General features: G+C 45.0%; 1 protein-coding gene across 2 annotated transcripts in view; it reads right to left on the minus strand.

Moving 5' to 3' along the window:
• Window positions 1-17725, minus strand: part of ETAA1 (ETAA1 activator of ATR kinase) — a 187825-nt gene that overhangs the window by 20423 nt on the left and 149677 nt on the right. For both annotated transcript variants that reach the window (XM_069608153.1, XM_069608154.1), the window contains one exon: window positions 5464-7526. In XM_069608153.1, coding sequence (XP_069464254.1) covers window positions 5464-7526 — 2063 coding nt within the window. The remainder of the gene's footprint in view (window positions 1-5463; window positions 7527-17725) is intronic.

The raw sequence follows: 17725 nt of genomic DNA on the forward strand, positions 1-17725 counted from the left end.
TGCTCCCCCCCCCCGTCATGGCCACTGGGCAGGAGCCCAGTGCTTCACTTCATGCAGTGTCCCAATGGACCCAGTCTTGGCGCCTATGACACCAAACTCATTACAAAGTGTGCTTTGCACACAGAACACCGAAGGCACGTGCAGCAAGGCCGGGCGGGGCCCTATTAGTAAAGGGAAGGCACGTGCAGAAGACAGGAGGAAGAGCAAGGTGGGGCCACAAGGCAGGGTCTAAGAGGAGTGGCTGGGGCCAGGGCTATATAAGCCGACCCCACCCGCGTACTGGCGCTTTGCGTTAGTCTGCTAAGAGCAGAGTAACGCTTACCGCCGTTCAGAAGACTCTTACCTGGTTCAGCACGTGCGCCTTCAGTCTCCGGATACCTTTAGCATCTTACCTGGATTCAACCACAGCACCGCCCGAAGCACTGCCATCAGCTTCCCACTCTGCAACCGCTGTGCGCATCTTACCTTGAAGCCACACCATCGCTGGAAGTGCTGCCAGCTGCTTCCGACTGCAGCAGCGCATTCATCTTACCTGCCATCTGGAATCCTCCGCAGGTACCGCCCAGCATCCGTACCTGTTCCGAACTCCACCAACATGGGACCCTCATCGGGTGCAGCATCCACAGGGATCTTCCTCTCCGGCAGCCAGAAGGAGTCGGTAACGGCTCACCAGCCATCGCCAACCAGCCGTGTATGCAAAGGGAATAAGAGACACAAGGTGAGCGGTCGCATAGACTTCAACACGCTAAAGCAGCACAACTCACAAACTGGGTGCAACTTCTGGAACTGTCTACTTACCAACAGAGGGGCATCCGGAATAGACTCTTTTCTCCATCACGCGCTCCTGGGCCATCTTCATCACTAAGGGGAGAGAGAACAATATACTGTTACGAACAATAATCATTGGGAAAATATTAATACAAAGGATACGAACAATAATCATAGTCAAACACTTACATTCAAGATGGAATGGTCACAGCTGGTCTGGACCTCCACAATATGGACCAGTGACGCAACTAGGTCCATCCACAGCACCCATGCTGAAGGAAAGCAGGACGGAGAGCTCATTCTTACTTATAAACAAGTCAGCTTGCATGGGTAAACTTCTACGCAGCACATTTTGGCACGAAAGGGTCGAGGGGAACTGCGACTCCACCACGCTATACTCACTGCCTCTCATCTTACCCCAGGAACAGTTCCAGTCTTCCTGGTTCACAAATAAGCAGCAGCTGAGGGAGAGAAGCGATCTGAAGGAGCCAAATCCAGGGAGGGCTCCAACCGTGCCCAAACGCCCTCGCAGAGACCAGGTGAGCGCAACACCCCCTGAGGGGCATATTAGTAATATTTTATCCTCAGAGGTGGATTCTGGAGCATTGGCTTACCTTCCACTTGTCTTCAGTTTAAGGGCATTGTCCTTCCCTTGATCCCTTTGTAGTATGGCGTGGAAGCCAGTTCCACTGTGTTTAGGCATCCTTTTGTAGCTCACTCTGATCCACTTGTGATATGGCCACTGGTGGGGGATAACTAGGTGGCTCTCCCCAATGAGCCATATTTGGGCTCCGCCAGTGAGAGAAGCCATACCAGAGGTTGAAAAGTACTAGTCATGGTTTGAAGGTGGGCTCGCCAGGGTAGGTCAGCTGTGGAAAGGAGGGGACTTCATAAGTAATCAGGACCTGGAAAAGGTGCTCGAAATAGGCAAACTGTCAGTACTCTTGTACCGCAGGTTAAAAGGAATATTCATGGCAGAAAAGTGGAACGGGAATATGCAGAGAGCTCACGGAGGTTGAAAAGGTCCACGATGGACACACGGAAATTATCTCACGTCCCTATGTAGCCCTCTTGGAACAGAAGGGGCCATATTGGGGCTTTGAGCAAGGTGGGAAAGGGACCTGGGGATGGAGGTGGGTGAGCACCTATGGCAGCAGATGGAGGGCCTTCAAAACGTCTATAGCGTGCCAGTACAAGCTTCACGCTGTGAAGTTGTTGCACCAATGCCAATACAATCCGATGCGCTTGTCCAAAATGATGGCATGCTTGCGGTGCCATGGCTGACTACTGGCACATGTGGTGGGGCTGCCCCAGGGTACAGGTGTATTGGACGGAGGTTCTAGGCTGTATCAAGGAGGCGGGAGAGGAATTCACGCTTGATCCCATGTTGGTATTGTTTGGGTTGGAGAGGTGGGAGTATCGGTGGCACCCCCTCACACCACTGGTGCACTTTCTCCTCCTGGCGGCACTGCCTGCCATGCTAGATATTGGAAAAAAATGATCCTTCCCTCAGTAAAAGAATGGTCAAATACAGCAAAAGACTGGCCAAATACAGCAAGAGACGTACACCATGGAAAGGATCACAGCAGTGATTCATGTGGGAAGTGCGTCCATTGAAACAGAATGGCTCCAATTTTGCAATGCATTTGGGTGAGGGGGAGAAGGGTGGATGATTAAGAACAAGTACCGGCCCAAAGAGACTCTAAATTGTAGGGGCGCATCAAGGACAGTGTTAGAAGGTGAAATACTTGTTTATGGACCACTTGACATTTACCGAACTAGAAGTGCACTGTTTGTCATACTTAGTTGCCTAAAATAGTTTAACTGAAATGAATGGGGGTGGGAGGTAGGTGGGGAGTTTCAGGGGGGATAAGTCAAGCCATCTGGTGGATTTGTAGAGGATGTGTACCTCATATGTTTACGTTTTTCTCAACATGGTTCACTGTTTACAACCAATAAACTTCGATTTACAAAATAATAAAAAAAGGCATCCTCAGCCTCGCCTGCATGTAGCTCAATAACAAACTCTTCATATGAGCCAGTCTGGTCTAACCTAGGCAATTTGGATGGGGTTCCCCTTCATCTGAAGAGATGTGTTTGTACTTTATAGGGCGTTTTTCTAAGAACTCCATAAATTAAGCCATCTTATTCATAGTGTTTTCTAACCTCATTAGTCCAGGGACTACCAGATGGGGCATCTTAGAGAGAAAAGAATCTCTCCCTCCTTCCTTGCGTTTTTTCTTGTGAAGTGCCTCTACTAATGGGGAGAGGTCTCCTTTGCATCCCGACCTTGGCGTTTCAACTGGCACCAAAACAGTATAAAGGCGGCTGCGGTAGCTGGATTGGTGACTAAAAGGTATTGTAGGTGCAAAACCACTCTTGCTGGGCATAGGTTTGGGCTTAGGAACATGCGCTGACATCCAAGCATGGGAAGAGGGGCCATGAGAGGCGCTGAGCTGCCTGGACAGCTTCCTCAATCGCTTTTCTAAGAGTGCACCAAAATGTGTGGTGTGGGTGTTTGTGTTTATGTGTCTGCCCCATTCGTGCAGCTCGCGACCCCACTGTTTCACATCTTGGCGCTGTTGTGAGGGAAAACCTATATAGCCGTGCAGGGCGCCTGCCTTCTGGAACTGCAGATGGGCATCCAGGAATCCTGTCTCACTATCAGATGTCTCCTCAGCGTCACTTATGACACCGGTCTCTACTGATCTGCCTCAGATTCCACTGCAGTGGCATGGTATTCGGACAATGCTTCAAGCTTGCCTCACGTTGGCTGCCCAGCACTTCGACTGCCGATCTTTAAGCATTTTGAGGCTGAAGAGTTTATGCACTCGACATGTACTTTCCTGGTGATCGAGGGAAACAAATGTTACACACGTATTTTGATCCTTCCAGGGAAACTTCGACTACATGATGGGTCAAAATTTCAAAAGGTTTTTTTTTCATTATAAGGTTACAATCGCGGAATATAAACAAAGGCATTCCTAAATATATTAGAAATGTCTCTATCCCCAACCCCCACTGTCCCTACTGTTTAGGCTGATGCGTGAAGGATGGTAGGACAATTCCGAGGCTCTTGGATCTCCGGGCAGTGGAAAGGTGTCTTCGAGAGTCACAAGACGAGTTGAGCAAAATTTCCAAAGGCGAGAAATTGGGAGCTATTTAAGTTTATAACTATAAGAGGCTCTGTGATGAGCAGTAACTCAAACTAGAACTCTGCGAAATGCGACCAACGTGATGTCAGAAAACACTATCCATTTGAGGACTCGACGCATGAAGGACCATGGGTACAGTACACGTCACAGTAGGAATAGTATTACAAACATGCCCAGTCGAAGTCCCTTTTCGATTTAGAAAAACAAGTAATGTAATGCTCCGAACCAACCACTGGATGTTGGTTTATGCAAATTATGCGATTCTAAGATGATCCACAAGCCTCAGAAATGTATATACATTTGTCGGACTTTCAGTTCCATGCCAACTTTGTTTCTGCTGTAGTTTACTTCCAAGCCCCTGGTCTCATGAGTCTAGTGGAGCCGTACTGCTCAGTCTATGCTATCCAAGGAGTCTGGTTAGACCGAAGTGTGAAAAGGAACGTCCATTAAGCTAACTTTTCAGACCCCCACACCAGTGCTGGTTCTGAAAAAGGAACAATAACACAGCCAGTTTCTTTTAGTGGAAATATCAGTGCAATCTTCTAATCTGTGTGATGTCTCTGAAAAATGGTCGAGGTATGATTTTGAAGTGGTAGTATGTTACTCCCTATTTTTTAAAGTTCGGATTAAAATGATTTTTATGGAGTAAAAACAAAATTCCCAATGAGAGTAGTATAAGCGAGTAAAAATAGGTTTTTAATTTAATATTAAATTTGTTTGTACCTAGTTATTCATGCGCATTATAAAGATACAGTTTTGCTTCTTCCAATCGGGCAGTTAAAATAGTTTCATCCTGTAGTACTACGTGCACTGATGGTCCAGACATATCCAAGGAGCTGTGAGGGTGAAAGCAGGAAGTTTCAACAGGTCTTATTTTTTGTTGGGATTGTTTTTATTTCTTATTTTTATTTTTTCTGAGTATTTGAATTTTCATCAATACAAGTGGCAGATACACCCCTTATCTGTAGGGCTAGTTGAAAACAATATTGAGCTTCAAAACCTTACAGCAGCTTGTGGTAGAGTATTCTTTAATTAAAATGCCACTTTCCAGAGCAGTAAAAACAAAGATTATTCCTCCCTACTAACCTACAAGGTTCACCGATTATTTGTCACACATGTTACTTACATACAGGATGGCCCACAAAACTAGGACTGTATTCCCTTTGGCACAGTGATTAGGGCAATTGGTCGCACATTTGTACTATAGGACTAGGCTAGCTTATAAACACATTTTTGTAGAATGCGATTTACTTTACATTGGAATGCAAAATTACAACACAAAACAATTATTCATGTTAAAACAGGACTGATTTTAAGATGCTGATTCGTACAATTGTTATACAACCATCCTGTCCCAGGTTTTGCTTGGGTAGTGCACTCGGCACCAGCTTATTCCCTGGAAATCCACGATTACTTGAAATCTAGTGATTTGGAGATGCACAAGTTCACCAAGTGGTACACATCACACAGACATTCATTGCAACAGCATGTGGGCACAGTCAACTGGTTAAAATAAACGCAAATATAAAAAAGCATGTACCTTTTGCAGACTGCAAAAAAGATTCTGACAGTTGCCTTTTAAGCGATTGCCGATGATCAACTGGCAGATGGCCATGCAACGAGAAGCTGGATAGAGTCTTGCTTTCACCTGCTTGTGGATAGGGTTCAGTTTGGAAAGCACTTTCTGACTTGGCACTATTGTGATCAACAAGAACAAGAGTTGGTTGAGAAGTCTTGATTTTTGTAAAGGAATACTTCTGATGCGGTGGTATAATCAATGCTTTCTCAACACTGCTGCTGCTCAAGGGCTTTGTAGTGTTCTGTAAGTGAGCAAGAGAAACAGACCTAAAACTTTCAGCGGGAGTAGAATGAGAACGATTAAACTTTCCCTGAACTTGATTACCAAACATGGCTTTTTCAACATTTTGTGAAATCCCATGTTTGTTACTCACAGGTACGAGTGATGTAGCATCTTTTAGAGGCAGAGAATGCATTTGTCTTTGTGCAGTTCCTTGATCGCCCCTAGAGGAATTGTTTTTAGATGAATTATTTAGTAAAAAAGTGTTTCGATTTTGGTGGTTGCTTTGCATGTGTTGATTACAAGTCTGGCGTGATTTTTCCAACAATAGCCCTGTGCTTGAATCAGATTTACAAACTGTTTGCTCTTGTTGCAGAACATGTTTTTCATTTCCTTTTTTAATGTTTCCAGATTGAGTTTGTTTTTCTATGTCATCGCATACCTGGTATAATAAATCATCCTCCTCTTCATTTGCTTCGAAAAGACTATCAGATTCACAAAACATATCCAAAAGTTCCTCTGAAAACTTTGGATCATTCCAGTCATCAGAGGTGAGAGCATTTCCTGTTTGCGCAGTCACAGAATTCCGATCACTGGCATTTGCTTGGACAGTTGCAGTCAATACATTGTTGGGCTTGTTCTTTGTAGACCTGCTAAGTGAGGACAAGAAAAGTGAGTTTCTGTTATTGTTTCCAGACTGATCATGATTCGGATACCTTTCTAGAGTAGAAGTAACATTTAAATGCAATGGCTGAACTTTTTGCTTTGCAATCTTATCTTCAGGCTTAATTGTGGTTTGTAAATTCAACTTAGAGGGGTTGGTTCTTATGCCACACAAATTAATACCATCAGCGTTAGAGGAAGTTGTGATTTGAAGACAACTGGAATCCACACTGGGACAATCTAAAGTATGCACCAATTTTGCAGAAGGAGAATTTGAAACTGGAGATTCTTTAAATGATTTGCTGGGCCCAAACTGAAAATCGGTTGGTTTAGACAAGCGAGGTATTTCAGAATGATGTGGAACAATGTGTTTACGGTCTTCTCCGGACACTGCTTTTTTCGGGGAGAATTTAGAGAGGGCGATTTTATTTTGGGGTGTTTTCATTAATTCAGGGTTTTGAGTAATTTGCATTAAGAAAGAATCCTCTAACAAGTCATTGCCCCAATCATCTTCAAAATCATCTTTGCTTGAAGACATTGGCATTGCTTTATTACACAAATCTGCTGCTGTGGTATGCAGTACATTTTGTTTTGGCACCAATCCTCTATGTTCTCTTTTAGGCGTCGGGTGTTGGTCATCAGCAGAAATTGGAGCCAATGAATGTGGTAGAATATCTGAAATTATTGTAGAATGCTGAATGTTCTCTGCAGGCCAGGCATTTTCTTTCTTCGTTTCAGTTAAATTGGACTTTCCCTGGGGGCTTTTTTGGGAACCATCAGACAGACCTTGGCTAAATGGACCGCTACACATCTGAGGCGATGAATCAAAAAGTGCATTAAATGCAGCTTCAGTCTCTTGGTCCACAGATATTTGACTGTTGCTTTTGCATTGCTCTTTGAAAGGAATATCAGTGTTCTCTTTAATTGGATGTAGAGAAAGGGCAATATCACCCCCCAGAACTTTATCTGGTAATGAAGAAACATGTTCACGGCCACTTGCCACCATGTTAATCGGCATTTCTTCACAAGCGAGAATATGTGCCTGGTCCTGGTGATCTTGCTCCTGGATGGCATCAACAAGATTTTGATCAAATTGTTTAGCCAATTTCATTAATTCTTCATCTGTATTCTTTATCTTATGTCTGAAAGAAAACTATACAGTTAGCTTTGCAGAAGCAAAGTAGTAATCAAATCATGCTTATGTTTAAAAAGAACAGATTAGATTATTCTAACAATCCAGAAGCTTAAGTCGGAAACATGCACCCGATGCTTTAACAGAGCGTTATTCACATTGAAATACATGCTCAACATATTGCACTTATTTTTTGATAGAGTGGATTAGGGAGGAGCATTCAAAAATCATACACCATAAATTAGCTGCACTCAATCATCAACCTGTATCGGCTCTAAATGAGCAGAACTACAACTATTAATCTGCAGATGGCCACCAGGGGTGGAGCCAAGGGGACCTCGCCAATTATCTGTTGACAGTATGACCCAAAGTGACACAAATAGAGTATTTTATTTGTATTTATTGGACATTCGTAAGGCACCTATACAGAAGTATTTCAAGGCACAACATGACAAAAAAGGGTACTGGGCAGACAGAGTAGGAACAATAAATGGTCCTACTAGGCCTTATGTCATTCGGACCATGCAAGTGCAGTGACAGTAAGTGCAGGGGGAAGGGAAAGGATGGGGTGGAAGGGCTGGGATAAGGGGGTGGGGAGAAGTGCAGAAAGGTGGGGCCCCAGGGCTGGGCAAGTACTGAGTGGAGCCCGGCAGGGCAAGGGGAGGCAGGGGTAGGGGGTCAGCAGTGCGAGGATGGGGCGGACCACATTCAGGTTGGCCAGGGAGGGGTGACTGAGGGCAAGTGCTGGAAGGGGTGCTGGCGGGAAGACTGGGGAGGAGGGCCTGGCCCCTGTAAGGGACACAAGGGAGCAGGCACCAGTGGCAGCGGCCGGGGACATTAGCAGGGGAGGGGGAGAGAGAAGGAGGAGAAAAGGAAAGTCTTGAGAAGTTTCCGGAACTTGAGGAGGTCCGGCTCAAGTCTGAGAGGGGCAAGTAAGGCCATTCCAGAGGGAGGCTCCTACCGAAGAGAGAGGTCTACCTCCCGTCCCCAGCACTCGCTGCTCAGAGAAACGTCTGATCTGCAAAGTTGGAGCCAGAGGACCCAAGGACTCTGGCAGGGAGGCATTTAGGGAGAGAGAGAGAGTTGGATGTAGCAGGGTCCCAGGCCCAGAAAGACTTGTGGATGATGCAGAGGTTCTTGAATTTGATCCTTGCAGCCACCAGGAGCAAGTATAGAGCTTTTAGTGCAGTACTAGAGATTACTAACGTGACACCGAGTTTTAAACTTTAAAGGTAAAATGCTTTAATATTACTGAGGATTCCCAGCCTGATGGTGAATATTCAATGATCATGTCAATCCTGGAAAGATACAATGCCAGAGAAATCTGCAGTAGCACTGCTGGAACATTTCATTGACCTGCCTTTTTTTTTTTTTTTACAGGATTCCACAGTCCTCAATGGTATGCTCCTTTTTACCAAAACCAAAACGTCTGGAAGATTAATTCAGATGAAACTAAAATCACGTTTGGCGATTCAACCATACAAAGCACTAAAGGTAAGCATCATAGCAGCCACTTGCTCCCTAATAATGATTAAGAACAAAAATACTCTGAAAAAATAGCAAATATCGACAGACAGAAAAAACTTAAAGGGACGTTATGGTTCCAAGTAAAACCGAAAACCCCCACAAATTCGCCAGTTATGGTAAGCTAAGCAACCATAACTCGCGCCACCACCGTGCACTGCTAAAACTAACACCCAGGACATCAAAGATGACATCACAAATGTAACTGATGACAACACATACCTGGGCCACTTGTTTTTGTTCACTGCCATACAGGCCAGGTGGTTTTGTTCACCCACAGTCCGAATATTAAAATTGAAAAGGTGCTATATATCTAGACGTTAACCTTGTCATATGTTCTTAAAGTACTTGCCTTAGGGTTTGGCCTCAGTTTATGGTGCACTTACATGTGGAAATGAGCAGGCATCAAAAACACAATTCATTTGTACACATGAAGATAAATTTTAATGTTATTAAAATTTTCTGATGCTTTAGTTTCCCTGTATGTGCCCCTGATTTGTATGCATTGTGGTTCTTCATATGTATTGTTTGTACTAGCATAAGTGTTGCAAGTCTTGAATTGTTAACTAGTTATTACATGTTTAACATTACTCAAATCTCTGATAAGGTAGCATTCATTATTGTACTATCCAAAATTACAAGATTATAAATATTGTACATCTATGGTGCATGCTGCAGTCATTGCCTAGGTTTACATATGATAAGGTTTCTGTATTAACAACACTCCAATACAATGATTTTCGATGAGTACATTCTTTAATAGATTAAGTAGTTCATGATAGGTCTCCCGATCACCCCCGACATCTTGTTACCAACAATATAAACACAACCCCTTGTAGCGACTTCATCAAAATTAATTTCACATTTGAGGTCATCAGTGAGGTCATCAATGACATTTGTGATATCATCTTTGATGTCCTGGGTGTTAGTCTTAGCAGTGCACGGTGGTGGCGCTAGTTATGGTTGCTTAGCTTACCCTAACTGGCGAATTTCTGAGGTCTTTCGGTTTTACCTGTAACCATAACGTCCCTGTAACAACGTTTTTCCATTGAACACCCTAACCACAACTTCCCCTTAACTAAGTTTTTTCATTGATATATATATGTACTCAGGTCAGTGATACCACCAGAACGGTGAAAGAAGCAGGACCTCTTCTACTGTTACTGCCAGATTGAAGAGAAGCTTTAAGGTAAAGATGCATCTTTAAATCTGCATGAATGGCTAGTTGCAAAGTATGGATAAACACAGGTACCAGTTTTAGAACACCAATATACTTTAGCTCAACTGGAAAAAAAATGCAACCACTGGAATGGGACTTCGTGGCATCTTTCGACATGTCTTGAGTCACAGAATGTTGGAGCAGGATCAAGCAGAGACAAAAGATGCAGCCCGATGTTTGAAGGAGTGGAGGCGGGCAGTGCCAAGCGTTGCTCCGGGATTAAAGCGGTTGTACCCTTACCTTGACATTTCTGAGCCATCTTTACATCACTAGTGTCGAGCTGGATATCAACCCACTTCTTCCCTCTCCTCCAATCGTGAATTCCAAATGGCTGCAGGAACGCCTGGAGTAACCTGCTCTGCACTGGGTGGACCGCGCTGTCCTGCGCTCCATCTGACCCCATCGCTTGGGCCAGGAGCCCCAAAATCCTTGCATGCCCCACCAGCATAAGCTCTGTGCAGCGGCTCTGGCAGTGCAAGAAGAACACCTCGTGGCGTGCTTTGAACAGCACGTTGCTCCCCTTAAAACAGTTCAGCAGCACTGTGGCTAGCAACACAAGCCCGCCTCTGCAGTGTCATTTTTGGCACAGTTTAAAAAAAAAAAAAGAATAAAAATAAGGCAAAGGCACTGAAAAGCAATCATCACAGCGATGCAGAATAAAATGGTCATATACAATTTTAACAACTGAACACAATAACACTACTGGAAGGAGGCTCAGCCTGCTCGCACGCAGACAAACCATGTCAAACCCCCGCACATTGCCTGGCAACAGGCATCTGGTGAAGAAGCCCCAGGAACCACTGGGCTCACTCATGTAACATGCTGAACCTTCCTCGAAGTTATTGCACCGTTAAGGAACACCTGCCGTCCTGTGGCAAAGATGGAAGCATGAGTTCCTCACAAACCTGGAAGCATCCGATGGACATCTCTTCACAGCTAACAAGAAGAAAGCCACACCTCAATTGCCTGGTATCAGAAGCACAGGAAGTGCTTCTGACACCTGCATCTTATACCGGGTGCCCCCGATGCATCTCCCTTATGTCCCTTCGAAGAGACTTTTCAGAAACAAGAGAATTATTATCTGCCAAATATCAACACCACTATGCAGAGAGATGTATTTTCCACGTGTGAAAAGAAACCTGGAGAGACCATTGAGCAATACGTGAATGCCTTGCACTGTGGTGGCCAACAGCAAATTAGGCCCCTTTCTAAACTAAGTTACAAAAGATCAACTGATCTACACATGAACAATTTACAAGTAAGAGATTGCATTTGGGCAGCTGCAGAAACACCCCTAGACGAAGCACTGAACCTGGCCTTGGGCGTAGAACAATCACTGCTATGGAGCGACACCATTGGCAAAGAAAAACTCCAAGGATCAGTGGCAGTGGCCCAAGCTGCCAACCCAATATGTGCTCTCAATCCCAACCGGCTCTTTACCAAACAACGGTCCGCAAAAGGTAAAACAGCTCCAGATCAACCAAGCAATACCATAACGAGTCGTCTGCGGTGTGGCAGCAGTTCTCAGACCTCCAGATACAAGGCTTGTCCAACTTGGGGACACAAATGTGGCGCGGGCACATGAGCCATTTTTCTCAAGTGTGCCTTCAGAACAAACGCAAGTCTCTGCACACTGAGCAAGCCTCACTGCTCCAGACTAGCAAGCATAGATGATCCTTCACAGGAACCGGGCGATGATGGAAGAGGACATTTCAGAGCATCTGACAAACCTGGGACTGGCCATAAATGGACCAGAAGAAGAAACGGGACCTGACGCACCATACTTGTGGAAGTAGATGGACAGCAAGTACCATTCATGGCAGATTGTAGATCAGATCACTACAAAGGTTTATCGGAAGAGCTATTCACTAAAGTACTACACCAAGAGATAGGCCAACAGGCCTCCATAGCGCTCCAACCCACTGCCTATTCGGGTAATTGCATAGAACTGCTGCGATATTTTCAAGCTATCATGAAAACAGAGGGGTCCACAACTGCCATAATTTCCGTAGTCTTCAAGGGTCCTCTAGTTCCGAGTTGGAAACGCTAGGCTGCATTTCATCTTACCCTAAAAGGATAAAAAGCAACTAATACTAATGATCGGCAACAATGAGAAAAGAACAAAAAGGTGAAGAAGCCAATAACATTGCTGAGGGACCTGCTCAAAAGAAGAAGTTTCCCCAAAGTGTTATTGGCGTCAATAGGGAAGACCAAAGACTTCAAGCACCAAATACTGCTTAAGAAAGAAGCATATCCAATTAAATATCAAGTACGAAAAGTCCCATTTAGACTGCAAGAACAATTAGACACACATTTAAGAAATGCTACAGGCATTATAATACAACATGTGGAAGGCACAGAATGGCTGGTCCCTCAGGTTTTAGCTCGCAAACCTGATGGAGATTTACAGATGTGCGTGGACCTCTAACTTAAACAACAACATGAAGGTGGACTCACATTCGTTACCCAACATATCAGGGATTAGGAAAACTGATAAAGCAACGTTTCTTTCCACACTCTATTTGCGCTCTGCTTTTCACCAAGTCAAATTGACAGAGGAAACCATGGAGCCAACGGCCTTCAATCAAACCCTTCGGTTAATAAAAATGTGTCTGGATACCATTTGGCCTGGTATCTGCTGCTGCAATCTTTCAAAGGTTAACAGACCATTTATTCAAAGCTATGGAAGGCATACTAGCATTTCAACATCATTGGCCAAGCATATACAATTACTTCAAGTCCTGACAGTCATGAAATCTTATGGCATTGCTCTCAAAAGTAACAATTGCTCTCCACTATTACCAGAAGTGGACTACTTGGGGCATTCAATCTCAGCACAAGGAATCAAGCTAGAACTCAAGCTAGTGGAAGCAATTACGAGGGCCCCTTCACCCACTACCAAAGAAGAAATTATCTTTTAAGTTTTTTGCGAAATGTGCACCAAACCAGAACGGCTCCGACAGTTGATCAAAAAAGGAATACTGTTCCATTGGGAGGGGACACACACCAACTAAACCTCAAGGACATTAAAGTAATGATTACAGAAGCACCGTTATTACAGCCTTTCAACACGCTTCACAAATCTATCCTCACATTAGACGCAAGTACCAAAGTTCTTGGTGCTGTTCTTTCCCAAATGAAAGATAACCATGAACGCACTATTGCTTTTATGTCTGGGGCACTCGGACCTGCAGAAAGACGCTACTCGTCATCCAAAGAAAGCACTAGCAGGTGTCCGTGCGACAGCACTTTCAGCAATACATCTGGGGAGCATCCTTTATATTAAGAATGGATCATAAGCCACTGTTGCAAATTCTTTAGCAGCATGTACCTCCAAAGTGGGTCCTAGCCTGGCAAGACTTGCAGCACTACTTCAAGAATACAGTTACATTACAAGCCAGGAAAAATTTAAGTGACTGCAGACGGTTTATCACAGATGCTAGCTAGAATTTTCGGAAGTCTATGAACAAGAGGGTGCTATACTTAACAATGATGAACTAGACAGCTCAGAAAAGGTAGTCAGCAAACAAATGTGGTTGGAGGCTGAGAGCAAGGATTCTTCTGCTGAAAACGCCTTGTGGTAAGGTGACTTTTTAAAATTGTAATTTCCGGGCTCCATGAGCGTGTGAATTCTAGTGGCTGCAAAAAAATTGGATTGTTTGATTCCAACGCATCACAGCGTGCTGGAAGTCCCTCCTTCCACCCTGAAACCTCTTCCTGGTTGCCCCTTCCCCATGCCCACCTCCCAGCCCGCCCCATCCCCTGAATGGACCGTCGCCTAGTGTTGCAAGCCCTGAACCGGCGGTAAGAGTAAGCAGAGCCCCCAATTCCTGAGTGCATTTAAGCCTGAGTTTATGAGGCATTACCTCTGGATCGTACCCTGGCCTGCGTCCATCCGAAAATGCTGCCGTGTTTGCCTGAGGCATCCAAGAGCCTTGCCTGACCTCAGCTACAAGCTGATTGGCCCAATCCTCCACTTCCCTAACCGCCCATGACCGGAGGCGGAAGCCGGCCGGCCACCCGATCCTAAGGGCCGCCGTCACAAGGGCCTGTCTGCGGCGGGCAGCTGGCGCTTTGCGCTACTTGTTAGAACTCTTCATAAGTACTATTCAAACTTTGCATAACGACCCCATATATGAGGCAAACCTCATACTGGCTCATTTTACGCCGCATATGCCGATGATCTATTACCAGTACATCAGAGAGTTAAGAAGTTACCTTTCACTATTTGTGGCTAACCGTTTCTCACAAGGCCAACTTCGAAGCCACCTGTTCTATCCCACCTATACTGACTATAATTTAAACAATCCAACGCGTCTCTCTATATACGAGACCCATCCTGTGTATGGCACATTGTAAACTGCTCTAGCAGCAGCTAAACCACACTTGTAACTACTGTCATACCCCTCTACCTGATAAGTAACATATCAGTTTCATCCAGACTATGCCTGCCCTACAGTATTCTATTGTCAGTACCTGATTCAGACTTGTACCTCTTGCACCAAAATAACTATCTAGCTGTGACCGCTAGCCCATGCCTGCCTTATAGTACACTGCTGTTGGCATAGCCAGCCATATTTGAATAATGGCCTTTGGATTGTCTGTTATTCTGCACATGTACCTTTCTGCCATTGCTGTACAGTGCTCATGCACTAATTTTATGCTACTGCACATGTATCTGCCTGCCATTATTGTACAATGCTCTCGCACTAATCGTATGCTACCCTGCCACCTTTTTATTAGCAACGGTACCGGCCCTCCATTCTCGGAGTTGTGCCCTCGCACTTACTGCCCCGCCACTGTGAATTGTCACAACTCGCCATTCCCGATAAGCTCACTCTAGCCAATGACAGTCTGCTCTGTACCACACCCACTGGTAGGATCCCCAGGTTACGACATGCGGCTGTGGCCTTTTGCCAGTTTCTACCTCACCTACCTTGTCATCTCAGGGTACCCAACTTCAACCTACTGCCTCCCTTCTATTAGCACGGCCACAACTCTCCACCATTACCCTTGTACATACTACTACACCATGCTCCACAGCACAGACGTCCCTACCAGTCCATACCTCAATGACCCGGCCTTGTGGCTTTAACATTTTGCCACAAAACCCACACCTAATCAACCATGCACACTCCAATCTAGGAATGCCAGACTTAGATCTAGACTGCACCATACACCCAGCGCCGCCACACCACCAGTACACAGCCTATTACACAGACGATACCCAACCTCCTCACACATTAAAGAACTCAAGGGAGCCCTCATCGGCCCACGCACTCGATATCATTGACCTCATCACTGTCCAAAACCTTGACTTCATCGCCATCACTGAAACATGGTTACATGCAGCCTCTGGCCCACTTCTCGCCATCGCCATCCCTGATGGCTACTCCATCAGAAATGATCGTCAATCCAACTCTTCCAAAGGAGGATTCGTCGCATTTATACATAGAAACAATATCACTATGAGAACTATCCCCAACTCCCAATTTAATTCTGCCAAATCTCTATCAGTGAAACCAACCCTCTCACCGACCAACACTACACCTCATCTACAGACCACCAGGACCACTCGTATCCTTTACAGTTGATATTACCTCCATCCTGACAGACAATACTAAGCCTAATTCACAGGTGTTACTATTAGGTGACATGAACCTCGGCGGCCTATCCAACCCTAAGGATCCTATGGCCACCAAGGTCGCTACTACCTTCTCCAATTTAGGCTTCCACCAATGCATTCTTGAACCTACTCGCAACAAAGGCAGAACGCTAGACTGGATTGCAGACTTCAATTGCAATACATCAATAAGTTCTAACTCCGCATCTGCCTGGTCCGACCACCACATTATTATCTTTCATTTACCAGCCACTATCCTTCATCCCAAACCTACCATAGCCCCCGCTATTCCCAGCAGGAACAAAAAGGACATTACTAGGGACAAATTACTTCCACTTATCCTTCCCATTGTGAACAACTGCGCTTCACAGCACAAGGACCCCACTGTTTTAGTAGACACCTTCAACCAAACACTGCTCAAAGCCATTGACACCATAGCACCGCTCAAATTACGGAAGGCCAAACAACGAGCCCATTTGAATTCATGGTTTACCCCGCAACTCAGTTCTAGGCAAAGAAAAACGTAAGGCTGAAGCACTCTGGAAAAGTCTCCCTTGTGAAGCCAACAAAGACCACCTTCTCATCACTTCCCTCAACTACAAGGAAGCATCCTACAAGCCAAAAAAGAGACTTGCAACCAACGTATACGGCAAGCTGAATCAAACATGAAGGAGCTATTTAATATTCTCAAAGAATTAGAATCCCCTTCACCCGTCCCCGATACCTGTAGTAAAGATAGTACGTGGTGCAACAACATCCAAAATGCACTTCTCACCAAAATAACTACCCTTCAATCCAAAATCAATGCCAAACAAAACTCCCTTCTCACTTCCCTCCTAACTAAATCCATGACGCCCAAAACGGCCACTTCCTTTTCCCACACTCCATTCAGCTTTGTGCCGCTCACCATCCCGGAGGTTGAAAAAATCATCTGTAACTTAAAACCTTCCAACTGCCAAGGCGATTCCTGTCCCGCAACTATTATCAAGGAATCGGCACACAACCTTGCTCCATTCATAACTACCTTTATTAACTCTTCGTTTCAATCTGGAATGGTCCCCAATAATCTGAAGGATGCCTGGGTCATCCCCCTTCTAAAATAAAACTACTCTAGATCCAGAGAGACCATCCAACTACAGACCCATCACCATGGTCCTGTTTCTTGTAAAGATATTAGAGCAGCATGCCTTTGGATACAGAATTATCTGGAAACTAATAATCTTCTCGGTACAAGACAATCTGGTTTTAGACCTAAGCACAGGACAGAAACAGCCCTTTTAAACCTTAAAACCCAAATCGAGGACCTAAAAGATAACGGCAAACTGGCCCCATTACTCCTTCTGGACCTATCTGCAGCTTTCGATTTGGTCAACCACCAAATCCTTTGCCATCATCTGAAATCTGCGGCCCACTTCTCAGACAAAGCCACTAATTGGATCAGGTCCTTCCTAGACAATAGACTCATGAGAGTATTCTCACCCACTTCCTCAGCTGACCCTACGTCAGTCCCCTGTGGAGTCCCTCAAGGGTCTTGTGTATTCCCCACACTCTACAATGTATTCACCAAACCTCTGTTTGATGTGCTTGACTATCTGGGCGTCCCCTACACTAATTATGCTTATGACACCCAGATACTCATCCCCATCACTGGTGACTACATTGCAGACTCTAAAGCTCTGAATGACATATACCAAGTCATCCAAGCTTGGATGGCCTAACATGAGCTCTGTCTCAATGACAAGACAGAGCTCCTCATCCTGGGCACACAACAGAGCCTCAATAAGCTGAACCCATCGTTCAGCTCTTTCAATATCGATGGCAATTCCATCAAAGTATCCAAAGA

Source organism: Ambystoma mexicanum, chromosome 4q (genome assembly GCF_040938575.1).
Source record: "Ambystoma mexicanum isolate Mex_15411 chromosome 4q, UKY_AmexF1_1, whole genome shotgun sequence".
Taxonomy (NCBI): Eukaryota; Metazoa; Chordata; class Amphibia; order Caudata; family Ambystomatidae; genus Ambystoma; species Ambystoma mexicanum.